This window comes from Fulmarus glacialis, unplaced genomic scaffold (assembly GCF_000690835.1).
Source record: "Fulmarus glacialis isolate BGI_N327 unplaced genomic scaffold, ASM69083v1 scaffold7114, whole genome shotgun sequence".
NCBI classification, from domain to species: domain Eukaryota; kingdom Metazoa; phylum Chordata; class Aves; order Procellariiformes; family Procellariidae; genus Fulmarus; species Fulmarus glacialis.
Window position 1 is genome coordinate 1 of NW_009205999.1, and position 14,773 is coordinate 14,773.

A 14,773-nucleotide genomic window follows, 5' to 3' on the forward strand; every position below is an offset into this window, starting at 1 on the left:
CCCTAACCCCCTCCCCCCCATTGTCCATATAGCATTATACTAAGATTAATAATTGTATTAATACAATTTTAAAACCAATGTAGTTAGTTAAGCATACCTCTAAATGGCAAAATTATTTTCTGTTACTAGGTTTATCAAGAGTTACAAGAAATTTGGTGGCCCTCTTGAAAGGTAAACTTGTTTGGTTATTATTTGTGTAGCAACTTGAAACCTTGTTTTCATAAAATTTAGAACAATATACCAAGAAACCTTAAGTTGAAGAGCAAATACAGTGTCTAGTCTTTTGCCTTGACTACAACATGACTTTAGCTTAACATCTTCCCTTTCTTCATGTATGGTATGTATGCAAACAGCCACACAACAAACCTTTCAATTTGCAGGACTACTTACTCTTTCTTTATACTTCACCTGCTGTCTTGTTTAATCTTCATTGGTGATAATCATTCAGTTGTCTTGTTTGATAGTTTGTTGAAAGCTATCAGTTTATCCACTGTGACTGTCAAAGTTAGTTTTGCATTTTCCGTATTGTTAGTTCTTATTTTTAAGCTTTCTTTGTTATTCCATATTTTAAGAAAAACATTCTTACTGTCCTTAAAAATATTTCTAGTCCATATGAACATATTATATATAATGATTCCTTTTCTTTTTTTAAAGAGACTTACAGTAATTTAACTCAAAACTGTAGGTTACGGTCCTTTACAGTTTTTGTTGTATTGTCCTCTGATATCAGAATCACTTATTTTTTTCTTGGGTCAAAATTGTACACAGCATAGCAAGTGCAGGTGACTGATAACTTGCGTGATCATTTCTCTAGTTTCAAAGTCTGAAGGAGTCATTCACAGTTACTAAGGTTTCAGAGCTATAAAAATGTGTTTTATTACAGGTTAGATGCTGTAGCTAGAGATGCTGAGCTAGTTGATAAATCAGAGACAGATCTTAGACGTTTGGGAGAGCTTGTACATAACGGATGCATTAAAGCTTTAAAGGACAATTCATCTGGACAAGAAAGAGCAGGTACAATGTGTTCAGGGGGCTTTGGGGAGCAATAAGAAATGTCAAGAAGTCTGAATTACTCTTGCACTCTGATCATTACAGAAAACAGTTTTGTTAGGGGAAAATATAAACAAAAATGTTGGCATGCTGGGTGATTTTAAAAAAAATTACTTCTTTTTTTTCCTCTTTCTTTGTGTGAATTGTCATTGGAGAATGCAGTATGGTTTTGCCTTAGTGTGAAATTTAAAAGTAATTTGTTATTATCTGGAAGACCTTTTGATTCTGGAGCTTAGTTCAAGCATTTGGTTAAGAACAAGTCATTTGGCATAATTGAAAGTTTGCTGCTATAGCATCAATATTGCTTGTTTTCTTTACATTTTTCTGTATGATATTTGTAAAGATAAATATTTTAATACTTTTGTCATTTATTTCAAGGAGGAAGACTTGGGAAAGTCAAAGGCCCAACATTCCGAATCTCAGGAGTGCAGGTGAATGCAAAGCTAGTCATCTCTCATGAAGAAGAGTTGGCACCATTGCACAAATCCATTCCTTCAGATCCAGAAGAAAGAAAAAGGTATTTTTTTTTTTTTAAGGGAAGTAGTAATGTAGAAAATTTTTCCAGTTTTATTAGCTTTTCTCAGACAACTTTGATTCAAAGCAAACTGTGACAGCATTGTCCCTGTATTCCCTGTAACGACTGGCAGCAGTAACCTGCTCCACATCTGTTCTTTCTTCCCTTCCTATGGAAGCAAGTACCAGCTTTGGCTTCTAAATTATATTCACTGGGGACTGTGTTCAGTTACTAATAATAACCAGGACTAGAATTCAGGCTTGCTGAGGAGCTGCTGTATGTATATCTCTGCTTGAAGGGAAAGTAGTATCTGTCAAAGCGCAGCAGTAGTTGTTTCTATCCTCTGAACTTTTTTCATTGCCACCTTGTGTATCACAATCCCTAAACTATCCACTTAGTTAGCAATTACACTTGGATAATGATTTATGATTTTATTCATGGTTAGCCAACTCTGTGACGCAGCTCATGGCCACAGACAGATGTCTATTGTTCTTCATATTTTAGTCTTGATCAGCTTTAAAAAACATTGCAGTGCTGATTTCAATAAATATTTTATAGAAATGTTAAGAAAATATAATGATAAATATTTGAATTAATTTCCTAAATATACCAGCATCTTAGCAGAGAAAATAAATCTAGTTATATCACTTTAAGTATGTTCCCTTCCACCTTGCTAAGCTTCAGAAGTAAAAATCCCTTATTTGTCTTTCTAATTTATTTCTGCTAGATACGTCATCCCATGCCACACTAAGGCTGCTCATTTTGATATAGATTGGGGTAAGGAAGATGATTCCAATCTGTTAATAGGCATCTATGAATATGGTTATGGCAGCTGGGAAATGATAAAAATGGATCCTGATCTTAGTTTGACACAGAAGGTATGTCATATACAACATTTCATCAAGGACTCTTTTTGTTTAGGTAATAATGCTACTAAGAACAGTTACTAAAAGAGCTTATTTTATGATAACTGAAATTGCAGCGACATTAGACGTCAGTTGTACTTATTAGTATCCTTCTTGTAGTATATTACTGGATTTTAAGGTCTTGTGTATTTCGTTGAAGTATACCTTCTTGCAGTCAATTATGTTGCCATATTTCCATGTAGTTGGACCTCTGTCATTTGAATTTTTCTTTTCAGTCTTTTCCTTCTCTATTTTAGATGTTCTAGTTTTGTCCATTTTATGTTCTTGAACTTTTGGAAGGAGGTTTTTCTAGAGATTTGATTTGGTTTCCGCATCCATACTTAATCCCTAGGTTCTTCACTTGAAGCTGTCTTTCACTCACAACATGAGAATAGCTGTACTAGAATTAGTGCAATAGCTCCTTAGCAACAGTGAGCAACAGGTATTGAGGGAAAGACTGGGGTGAAGTAAACTTTGTGACAGCGCCAACAAGCTATAGTTTTGGGATTTGGGAAGCCAGGGTTGTGTGCAAATTCATTTATTAATGATTCCTACTCCTGCCTTCCATTAATTTGCCTGTTTTTTGAAACCACCCATTTATATTTTTGGCATCTGCAATATCCTGCAGTGAGTTCTGCATTTAGAAGATGAATGGTGCAGACCCAGGAGTTCTGTGGATGGCTGGTACAGAAGCTCAGAATTTCTTAGATAAACTCTTAGAATGAAAACAGAAATCTGAGGCTGGTTTCTTGAGTTTGTTTTAAACTGTGACGCAATTTCCAAGACTCTGCATTGGCTGTGTGATTGGAGAGAAATGAAAACATTTGAGAGATTTTCCATTGCTTCAAGCGTGCTGGCATATTTGCTAGGTATAGTTGAAGTGGATTGTTCTCCACCTTCCTTACACAACTTTTTCTGTTCTGTGTGCTCCGGGCTAGCATGTTCCAAGCTTGATAATATGTACTCATAGCTGTGATACTACCATTGTTCTCCTCAGATTTTGCCTGATGATCCAGATAAGAAACCTCAGGCGAAGCAGTTACAGACCCGTGCAGACTACCTCATTAAATTACTGAATAAAGACCTTGCGAGGAAGGAAGCACAAAGGCTTACTGGTGCAGTAAGTAAAGTTTGGCATTCATTAGTGAGATAAAACAATGCGTTTATGGGCATGTCAGCTGATCTTTTACTTTTTTAGTTCTGCTCTTTTTCTTTCTGTAGTATTACTCTGTATTGCTAATCATATTACATGAGACTAACTCAAGAAATTAATAGCAAGTTTCATATTGTAGTATTCTTCTACGATTTGTATGTATTCTCTACTGTTGTACTATGCTCTGTCTCCAGTCCTGAGAAAAGTGGTGGTCATTAGTGGCAACAAATAGAATAAAATGAACCCTCTATTTGATGTTTAAAAAAAAAAGAAAAACCAACACCAACTTTTTTTGCAACTGTGGTGTAAAGATGCTTGTCAGTTGACATATTAAAGAGCCAAATTTGCATTCAGGGCAATTCAAAGAGGAGGAAAACAAGAACTAAGAAGAATAAGGTGATAAAGGCTGCAAAAATAAAAGAAGAAATAAAAAGTGATTCTTCACCACAACCCTCGGAAAAATCTGATGAAGATGATGATGAGGATAACAAGGTAAATATATTTCATACGGTAAAGATGGCTATTCAGTTCTTCCTCTTAGTATCGATTTCTATTTTATCTTCTGCTTGACTTAATAAAATTGAAGCACCTGAATGTCATCGTTTTGCTGTGGCCACTACAGTTGATGTTGCGTCAGTACAAGCACATGGAAGACTGTATCTATTTTAATTTAATGATAAGCTGAGGAATTATGAGTAGTTTTCCAAATTACATTATAAAAAATGTTGTGATCTAATTAATTAATAAAAATTTAGGTAAAGTTTACGGTCATGTCACACCTAATTTTATGGCTTTGAAAGTAGCTGAAATAAATCAGTGCAAATCTATATGTATCATTAAAATACTTACTACTTGGTTTAAAATAAACTAAATTGAAGTGTCTTACATAGCCATTTTAAACTATTACAAACCATTGTAATTGTCAGCTCACTCTAGAGGAAAAATACTTATGAAATACATAGTTAAACTGAGTCAGCCTTAGAAGAACCATGATACAGCTATAAAAAATAGTAATTTTTAATTAAAGCATTTCTGTATGTGTTTAAATTGTACTATGAAGACTAAAATATAAAGCCAGAAAAAAATAAAAAACTTTGAATGTAGACAGGCTTATGTTTATAAATGCAATAATTTGTCTGGAATGTAAGACTAAGAAATGTAAGTATTGTACAGTTCCCAGTAAATTAACATGGGCAACTGAATCCTAAAACTAAGCAAATTAAGTGTTCAGACTACTTAAAAAATGAGTGTTAGACTTCATCTCCATTCAAAACAGAAGACACTGCCAGTCAGTTGATTGACTTGTTATGTTTTGGGAAGGTGCCTAGAATGCTGTCCCTTTTTGTATATTTAAGGACAGATATTCATCACTTCAATACTTTTGCACACAGACTAACAATTGCACTTCTGAAAACTGGACTATATACAAAAATGGGCTTTAACCACCTAAACGGTTGGCTTTAGTTACTTAGCTGCCATACTGTGTGCAATATTTTAAAATTATCTGTTTAACTCCTAGAACATCCAGGAGACTCTTGAAGTCATTGAATTTTGCTGGGAAGTTTCCATGATACCTAAATACTCAAGTCCTGGCTGGGCTCATTACTTGATACCTCATCTAAGTAACTTGTTTGGTTCATGTATTAGGCGTTCTTTCATCTGTTTTTCTGCAATGAATTTTATATATGCCTTTCCACAGTGTACCTCAAATTAATTCAAATATTATAATGATTTTTGCACCTGTACATAATGCTTTTGTTACTTATTATAGTATTTTTCTGTGTGTGAAAGGATTTGAGTTTCCATCTCAAACCTTGTAAGTGAATATTATGAAGACCAGTGGAGTGATATTTTGTTCACCCTCAAATAATTAAATGGGCCCCTTTAAGTAAAAAGAACCCCTCTGCAAAAGAGAAAGTTGGGATTTTGTTACCTTCTCCTGTGAATGTTTAATATAGGATTGGTAAAAAGTTACTGGGACAAAGCTAACTAGAACAGAGGTCTTGTAACATCCCCATCGCTTGAGTGTCCTGACCATCAGCTCAGTTTTGCGAGACCTGGTTCGTTTTAGAGGGATAGAATTCTAAATTAATTCTAGGTTAAATGGACATAATTTCTCACCCCCACTACCACTGCCAAATCAGTACTTGTCACATCAAGAAAGTGAGTGAGCAGTTCTCATCTTTACAACTCCATTCAGTTCTATTTGATAGGTGTTAAATCTATGTCTAGAAAGACAAAAATGCACAGATAAAAAGTATGTTTTAATCTGATGGTTACAAAACTTGTATAGATAGGAACTCAGTTTGATGTGACATATATGCTTGCGTATTGCAGGATGAGATTGTTTCACTGAAACATCCACATAAAAAAAATAAAGCAGAAAAAGAAAATGAAGAAAAGCCTGAGCCAGATATTGGTATAAAGAAGGAAGCTGAAGAAAAAAGAGAGACAAAAGAAAAGGAAAATAAGAGGGATTTGAAAAGGGAGAAAAAAGAAAAAGAGGATAAGAAAGAATTAAAAGAAAAAGATATTAAAGAAAAGAGAGAAAACAAAGTAAAAGAATCCACACAGAAAGAAAAAGAAGTAAAGGAAGAGAAGGTAACTAGGTTTACTTATCTTACATAGCACTAGAAAAGGCTACTAGATTTTCGCGAATGATTTTGAAGTGAAAAGGTATTTTGGATCTGATCAGTTGTCATTTCATTGAAGACTTTTACATCACTTGCAGTTTTATTTTTACTACCTGAAACCATGAGGACAGGCATATGAAATGGGAAGTTACATCTTCAATGATACATATCTTAGTTGGACTGAGAGTACAAATGTGTGCAAGAAATTCTTTTATTGCTTTTCCATTCTCCTTTTCCGTCCCACAGAGAATGTAAAATGTACTATCATTGAATGTCAGCATAGTTTTTATTCTTACTATTGAAGAGAATACAGTAGTTACGGGGATTGTCATGTATTATAGGACAATTCCAGAGCCAAAATAAAGTTTACTTAAATATTTTTATGTCTTGTTCTTAGGTAAATGAAATCAAATCTGAAAATAAAGAAAAAACTAAAAAAATTCCATTGATGGATACTCCAGTTCATATTACTGCAACTAGTGAACCAGTTCCTATATCGGAAGAAGCTGAAGAACTGGATCAGAAAACTTTTAGTGTGGTAAGTCCCTTCTTGATAAGGTAGTGCTTATACTTGATGTAGTCTAAATGAGGACAATTTCTGATGTTCTTGATTCTGTTATTGGGCACAGTAACACAGGTGATCTTTTGCTAGTAAAATCTCAGATCAATAAATGTTGCAGAAAGTATCTGTTTGAAATGTACTGAACACTCTCATATTTAATTTTGACATTGAGTTTGTATAGCTTTCAAGGTGCTAAAAAGTATGTCTTGTCCTATATGCTTGTGCTGAAAGTTATAACTATGATTGTAAAACCCAGTTTTAATGAGTCCTTTTCCTCAGAAAATCCCTTAAATTAAATTCTTAAATCCTTGATATCTGTATTTTATACAGTCTAATGCTTTCATAGAGGAGTAAATTGCCAACAGGGTTTAAAATACAACTTTTTTGAAAGGAAACCTGTAAAACATTTTTAAGAGCTATGAGCAAGTCTTGTGTTTCATTTGGCTTGTAACAATACTGTCTTTGCTGTGTGTATATATATATATCACAGTAAAGGGTGGGTCATGTTTTAGAATTCTTTTTTTTTTTTTCTTTCTTTGAATTAATACATTCCTTTTTTCCATTTTACAGTGCAAAGAAAGAATGAGGCCGGTGAAAGCAGCATTGAAACAGCTGGATCGACCAGAGAAGGGCCTTTCTGAAAGAGAACAGCTGGAACATACTAGACAGTGTCTAATCAAAATTGGGGATCACATTACTGAATGTCTAAAGGAGTACACAAATCCTGAACAAATTAAACAGTGGAGAAAGTAAGTTATTCTCCTTGTTTTTTCTTGAAAAAGGAAAATCTTAATTGCTTCTATTAAGCAGAATAGTTTTTAATTATTTCTGTCGTTTCTTATTCTCCCTTTCTTGTATCTTTCTGCTGTTTTAAATAGGAATCTATAAAAAGATGCTTATAGATGGTTCTGACTTTTACTGGATCGACTTTTTCATACTGCATTGCAATGCATTTTGTCCAGTAGGTGGCGGCATCTCACTTCTTATAACCGAAAGCAAACATTAGATAACTTGTTACTTAGCGTGTTTAGTGGAAAAGCATTCTTACCTTTAAGGATCTGGTTTTCCTCAACTTTGATTTTTTTTTTTTTTTTTTTTTTAAATTCCCGCTAAAATTAGGCAATCCTAAATTTGTGCTGAACTTTGTATGATTTTGAGTTGCAGAATTCTCTGTTCTTTTTAAAATATACTCTAAAATTAAATTACATGTTATATATTAACTATGACTTGATAAAAGTATTTATCATAAAGTACTGAGATATATTTCAAAAATGAAAGAAGAGTGTGCATTTCTATGAGGTGACAATTTAAGAAAATTAAGAAAAATTGATGGTTTGTAAACTTCTTATATTTAATTGTTCAGTTCTTAATGCAATTTGAATTACCTTTATCAGAATGTGCACTTTAAACTTTAATGGTTGAAAATACATCCTGCACTTCCATATACAAGTCTGTCAAGTGTTTCATTTCTTGAAGACTTCTGTTAGTGTAGAATGCTTCTGCTGTTTTTACTTGCTTTACTTCAAAATATTACGGTGATCTGAGATACAAAAAAATACCTGTGATCACAGAAGCAAATGTTTTCTTCAGGGTTTTGGCATCTTGACAGCAAAAGACTTGATTTGTTCTTCCTTCATTTCTTCGAGCACAGATTAGGCACAAATTTATTGTCATGCCACTTCCATCCTCTTTCACTGTTCTCATTTGGTTTCAAAAGCTTTGACCAGCCTTTGGAATTCTGTGGAAAAATTATCTGACTGATATTTTCATTAAATAAGGCTTGTAGGTCAAATGCTTACAGTGTAAGAGATTTCAAGGGTTTTTTTACTTACTTTACTTACTTAAATTTTTATTTACTGAGTGTTTCAGAACACATACATAAACTGATAGCTACATTTTTAAGCAGTTTCACAAATCATTCTATTAACATGATTGTTATTAGTACTACTTTATATGCACTTTGCATTCTTAAGTACTTATGATAAATATTACAAAGTGACAAATTGTTAAAGGAATTAATCTTTCAGATGTTTGAAATACAGCTAGGTAATGTTTACTGTGCAGCTAGGCAATACTGTGTAAATTTTATAGTGTTTCTGGTTTACTGAAATACTGTTCAAATAACTTCAGTTAAATCCATGTTAATGGATACACTGTATGAATCAATACAAGAAAAACAAATGGATAGAAGAATTATAACTTCTCTCTTCTTCTTCCTCAGAAATTTGTGGATTTTTGTCTCTAAGTTTACGGAATTTGATGCCAGAAAGCTGCACAAACTGTATAAACATGCAATCAAAAAACGCCAAGAGTCTCAGGTAATGTTTCCAGACCCTCTGTAAATACACAAATGTATATTTTAAGTATTATAACTCCTTTTATTAGATTTAAAGGATTACAAGGTACACAGAAATAGTGTACAAGTAGCATTTGTGTTTTTAGTAAAGTAGTCTCTTTCGTTAGGATATTTTTCTAATGAATTCAGATGAACTTTGGAATTTAGCAATGAGTTTTTGTACTTGTCTCTTTTAGCAACACAATGACCAGAATATTAGCAGCAATGTGAATACACATGTAATTAGAAATCCAGGTAAGAAACCTTAAGTATATTCTTGTGTTAGATGTCTTAGTTTTCATGTTTATTTCATTTCACATGCCTCCTAGATCTGTCTTCCACACTGCTAAGTATCATAGAGATAGGCTGATTAGCAAAACTTCACTAGTTTGCTAATGAAATCCAGCTGAGTGCAGACTGAAGCTGGTACTTACTGGTTTTAGTAGCAAGTTATTTGACCATCCTTTAAAAAAAACTTGGAAACATTTTTTGTGTTTAATTTTGGGGAGGGAGAGACGTCTACTCAAAACCTGTAAATTTCTTGGAAATTCTGTGCCTATTTGTAGCTGCTGTAATGTCACTACTGTGACATTACAAGCTATTCCTTGAAGTCGTAGTTTGTAATTAGTTACATGGGCTGTCTTTTGTTGTTGACAGTAACACTGATTTTTCTATGCTCTCACACCTGCCTTCTTGTAATACTTGCTTTTGTCTTGTGTTATGTAACACTTCAAGTATATTTTCAGGGACTTAAAATCAACATATTGTACTTTAGGAATACCACTGAAAGTCTTTCATTATTAAGGTGTACCTTTAAAACTCTTATTCATGCTAAGGCCATCCCTTCTTAGAGAGGAAGTTGCTACCATTCTGTCTAAAATTGTTCTACTACAGGCACCTCTACTTACTGCTCATTTGGACCATGCTTAGCTTCACAGATTGAATGGAGAGGTTGAAAAGTTTCATTTCCAAGTCCTACACATCTACATTTTAGCTTGCTTCCCTTTTACTTCTGGATTTCTTTCAGTTCATTCACATTAGTGCATTTGTCTTTCACCTATTTAGATCTTGTTTCTGTCAAATTATAATGTCACTTTCATACTGCTTTATACCTGACGGGTAGAAGTGCTGTTTGAATTAGGTGAAGGAAAGACTTAGAGACTTCCTTTTAACCTTTGCTTTATTAAACAGATGTGGAAAGATTAAAGGAGAATACAAACCATGATGACAGTAGCAGGGACAGTTATTCTTCTGATAGACATTTTTCACAATACCACGATCATCATAAAGACAGGCATCAGGGAGATGCTTACAAGAAAAATGACTCTAGGAAAAGGTCCTATTCAGCCTTCAGCAATGGAAAAGATCACAGAGATTGGGATCACTACAAACAAGACAGCAGGTAAGTTTCTTCAGCGATTTTAAAACCTGTTCAGAATTCCCTGTTTTTGTAGTATGCTTGTAACAAGCATCAAAACATCATTTTTGAGTAATGCAAAATTGCAAAGATATCTGTCTAATGCAGTTCTGTTGATTTGACATAATTGTGGCTCTTAATGTATGTTCAGTAACACTAATACAAGTAATTTTTTTTTTTTAGATACTACAGTGATAGTAAACATAGAAAATTAGATGACTACAGGAGCAGAGACCACAGGTCAAACCTGGAAGGAAGTTTAAAAGACAGCCGGGTTCATTCAGATCACCGTTCCCATTCAGACCACAGGATACATTCAGATCACCGTTCCACTTCAGAATACAGCCATCATAAATCTTCTAGAGATTATAGGTACCACTCAGACTGGCAAATGGACCACAGAGCTTCAGGTAGTTGCCCAAGGTCACCGTTAGATCAGAGGTCTCCTTATGGTTCAAGATCTCCCCTAGGACACAGATCTCCATTTGAACACTCATCAGATCACAAAAGTACACCTGAACATACATGGAGTAGCCGGAAAACATAACAAAGACTGACATTTTCTGGACCTTCTTTTAGCCATATACAGTAAACTAACACAGTAATTGCCTTACATGACTTGAAAGATACAGACTGGATATTCTATCAGTAGCAGTATTGTTACTTCTTTCCAGGATGCAAGGTCTATTATCCCAACAGAAGAAAAATATTTTTGTATTTAAAGTTTATGCTGCACTGTGCTGCAAATGTTGCGGCACTCTTTTTTAAGAAATGAAAGATGTTTACTTTTACAGGGACCTCAACACTGCCCCTTTCAGACTGGATCTTACTATAAAACTCTTAATGTCAAAGTAGTTTTAGGCTGAACACGTTTTAAATTATGTTTGTAAATGAACTTTTAAACACTGACCTGTGCTCATATTTCAGGAAGGAATGAGGAGTTTATTTTCTTTTGTTTCTTAGTAAAGAACTCTCAAGGACTTTGTTCACTTTCCAAAGCTACTTGTTTACATTGTACACTGCGACCACCTTGCCGCTTTTCATCACAAGCTTGAATATTTAAATTCTGTACCTATAACTGTAAAATAGCGAGGATTTCTCCTGTTTGTGATCAGTTATAATGCCTTTTTACAAAACAAACAAACAAACTACAAAACAAAACACACAAACAAATGGCTGTAAATTATTGTAAATTAATTAAATGAGCTTTTTTCCCTCTCAGGCTTTTTCTGACTGTTCCTTTCCCCACCAACTCAGGCCTTCTTGTTACAAGAATGAAACAAAATCAGTGTACTTACATGTTTTAATAAAGTATCTTGATGGAATCACTGTTCAGAATGTAAAAATGGGGAAAGGGAACATTTTATTCCATTTAGTGCTCCTTTTTTATTGGATACTTTAGATACATGTTTTGGGTTTTGGGGGGTGTTTTTGGTTGGGGTTTTTTTTTTTCCCTATTAAACTGTCAGTGTTGTGATTGTTTGTAATGAAATGGTAAGAAATATCCAGCTAAACTGTGCTCTGGAAAGTTTTTCAGGTGCATTGGTTTTAAAGAAGGAGTGTTAAATATCTGAACACTTCAGAATCCAGATCAGCCAAAATTTATTGTAAATCCATTTGTGTTCCCTCTTTAAAATGGGCAATAATGTCAAATGTGCTATGCAGCCAGTTAATATTTTAGAAGATTTGAATTACTTTATTGACAGAATTGTTACAATGCACACTGATTGTACATAGATAACTTCTATCTGACAAATTAAATTTAAACTAAAAGGATATGTGGGCTCTTGTAGTTTTCTGCTGTGCTTTTCTTCTGCAGCGTTACTTCTCCCCAGGTTTACCCATAAAAACATTGAACTCTTTAAGTACTAAATTTTGATGCACAGTGTGATAGACAGGGAAGATATCTAGCCTGGCATCGTGGTTGAAGCTATAACTATTGCTCCAATTTTCCTCTGCTCTTGCAATGTGGAGCATTTTTTTCCCAATTAAACAGGTTTACGTGAAAGCATTAATACAGAACAAAAATCTGTCTACAGAGTATCTGTTAGGATCTCATTCTAGGCATAGTTGCTGCACATTAAGTTTCAAGCTTATTTAATGTAGGCTGGGACTCAGTTAATTAATGCCGCTTCATTTCTTAACTCTTCATCTTCCCAGGATCTGGAGGGTTTTGAGTTGTTCTGCTTTTAGGCTTAATTGCTGAAGCAGTTTTTAGGCAGTGGTGTCTGATAAGTTTGTGCATGTGTGCCATGCGTCTTCCGCTTCCAATGGTGAAAATCTGTAAGTTGGAACATGTCCAGCCACTGACTGATTCTTACTGCTTGGGTAGTGCATAGATGCATCAGTAGAGCATAGTGAGAGCAGTCCTACTAAGCCTGGTTCACCATCACTGTAGCTATATTATGGCATTGTGCTTGAGCATGTCTAATGTGACATGGTTAGTTTGCATCCATTTTTGCTAAAGGTACCTCAAGTCTCTCTGAAATAAGCAAGATGGAAAATACTTACCTGGCTTTGATGATTAGGATCTTTGACAATTAATCTTCTTAGGCTGTGTTAACTTTTATTCAATCATATTTACAGATTTACAAATCACATTTGCAAAAGTTTAAATTTTTCCCCTCTGGTTTCAATTAAGTCTTAAGTATAAAGTTTGACAGTGGAGATAGCCTCCATTGCTTATGAGGCTGACTGTTATGGTATCTCTTACTATTTAGGAGAATCGCATATCCTCTGCAGATAAGCCATTTATAATTCATTTTCCATGCATGCAGATTTAATCCTTCTTCTGTTCATTTGTCTTCAAGGAGTGTGTCCATGTTCTGAAGCATACATAAGATACTAATGTTGTCTGTCTGTAACTGGTTTTGTGAAGTAAGAATTCTGGTGACTGCAAGAGAACTTCTTGTATGGCTGTTGATAAAGATTCAGGTGTTTATCTACCATGCATGGAAGCCTAAGATTTCCATCTTAATCCTGTTACGTATTTCTAGTGTACCATTCCCAGTACTACCTAAAAAGAGGAGATTGTTGGTCAGTCTGAAAAAGCACATTAAAAAATGTATTGCTGCTATTAGTTTTAAGGACGGAGAAGTGCATGCTCTGACTGGTTGCCTGCAAGCTCTGGCAGTTCAGCTGCTGTGTTGGCATCATCATTGACCTGCTCACATGTTTTCCCCATTTTGATCTTCAGTGCAGATGTCCTGGTGTCTGAGCGGCACTCAAAAGCCACTGGTTTCTGAGAGCCTTTCACTACTATCAAGAACAGGACTTGCAAAGGATTGAAGCACCAACCACAAAAGGATGACAGTTTCTGAAGAAATATGATGCTCCTGTAAAAGGAGTGTGCCCCAACTGTCCTTTGAGACAGCACAGTGACCTAGACCGCTGAATCCCTAGGCTGAATACCTTTGACGCCTATCTTTCTTCTTTTCAGAGCTTGATTGGCTTGTTTTGTCCCTGTATGATATTCTGTCATCAACAAATGGATGTTGTCACCTCCAAAGCCCTTGCTGTTGAGCTGCACGTTTCCCACTTCAAGTGTAAAATCTCAGTGAAGTACTCTTGTAGCGACCCATTTTAAGAAGCTGCAGTGTTATGCTTAGTCTTGTGTTCAGTGACAACAGCTTTTTTTAGTAGGAAATTACCTCACCATTACTTGGGAAGGTGGGCAAGACTGAAGACACTGAAGGAGATCATCCTGATACAGCTTTTCTTCCTGATGAGATGTTTTATTGCAAGTTTCTCCATGATCAAGTTTTATTTGAACAGCAGATTAATTAAATCCTAGCTTCTTTTTGTGTACTATGGCTGAAATGAGGTCCTCACATTTTTACCTTTACAGAAATAAATGTAGACAATCTCTTGCTTCTATTAGAGTAGTAAAGACTATTAAAATAGGTAACACCTGGTATGAGTAATCCACTTGTACTGATCAAGGTTTGTTTTACAGAACTGTGTTGGGACAGATATGTAGCGCTGTCACTTGTATCTCTTCATTATTCCAACAACCTACTATGGTTGCACCTGAAATTTAAGCTTTGTTCTTAAAACTTTATGCTGAAGCTTTTATTTGTGAAAAGCTCCAGAAGCAGTAGCTAAGAAATACAGTTGTGTGAGACAGTGCTAGAAGCAGTGTTCAGAAAGAAGAAGAGGTTCATGGAATTCGTTATTTGTTTCTTACCCTTTTCATTTTTCTCTG

General features: G+C 34.7%; 1 protein-coding gene across 1 annotated transcript; it reads left to right on the plus strand.

Annotated features, from left to right (window-relative positions):
- The first annotated feature begins 103 nt into the window (after window positions 1–103).
- LOC104075165 (chromodomain-helicase-DNA-binding protein 1-like) lies at window positions 104–12,342 on the plus strand. Its single transcript, XM_009575585.1, has 13 exons — window positions 104–171; window positions 884–1,014; window positions 1,429–1,567; window positions 2,292–2,442; window positions 3,467–3,589; window positions 3,977–4,114; window positions 5,960–6,223; window positions 6,653–6,793; window positions 7,388–7,566; window positions 9,039–9,135; window positions 9,350–9,407; window positions 10,344–10,554; window positions 10,753–12,342. The coding sequence occupies exons 1-13, from the start codon at window positions 104–106 to the stop codon at window positions 11,114–11,116; spliced, it is 2,064 nt and encodes a 687-aa protein (XP_009573880.1). The 3' UTR covers window positions 11,117–12,342.
- The last annotated feature ends 2,431 nt before the right edge of the window (window positions 12,343–14,773 follow it).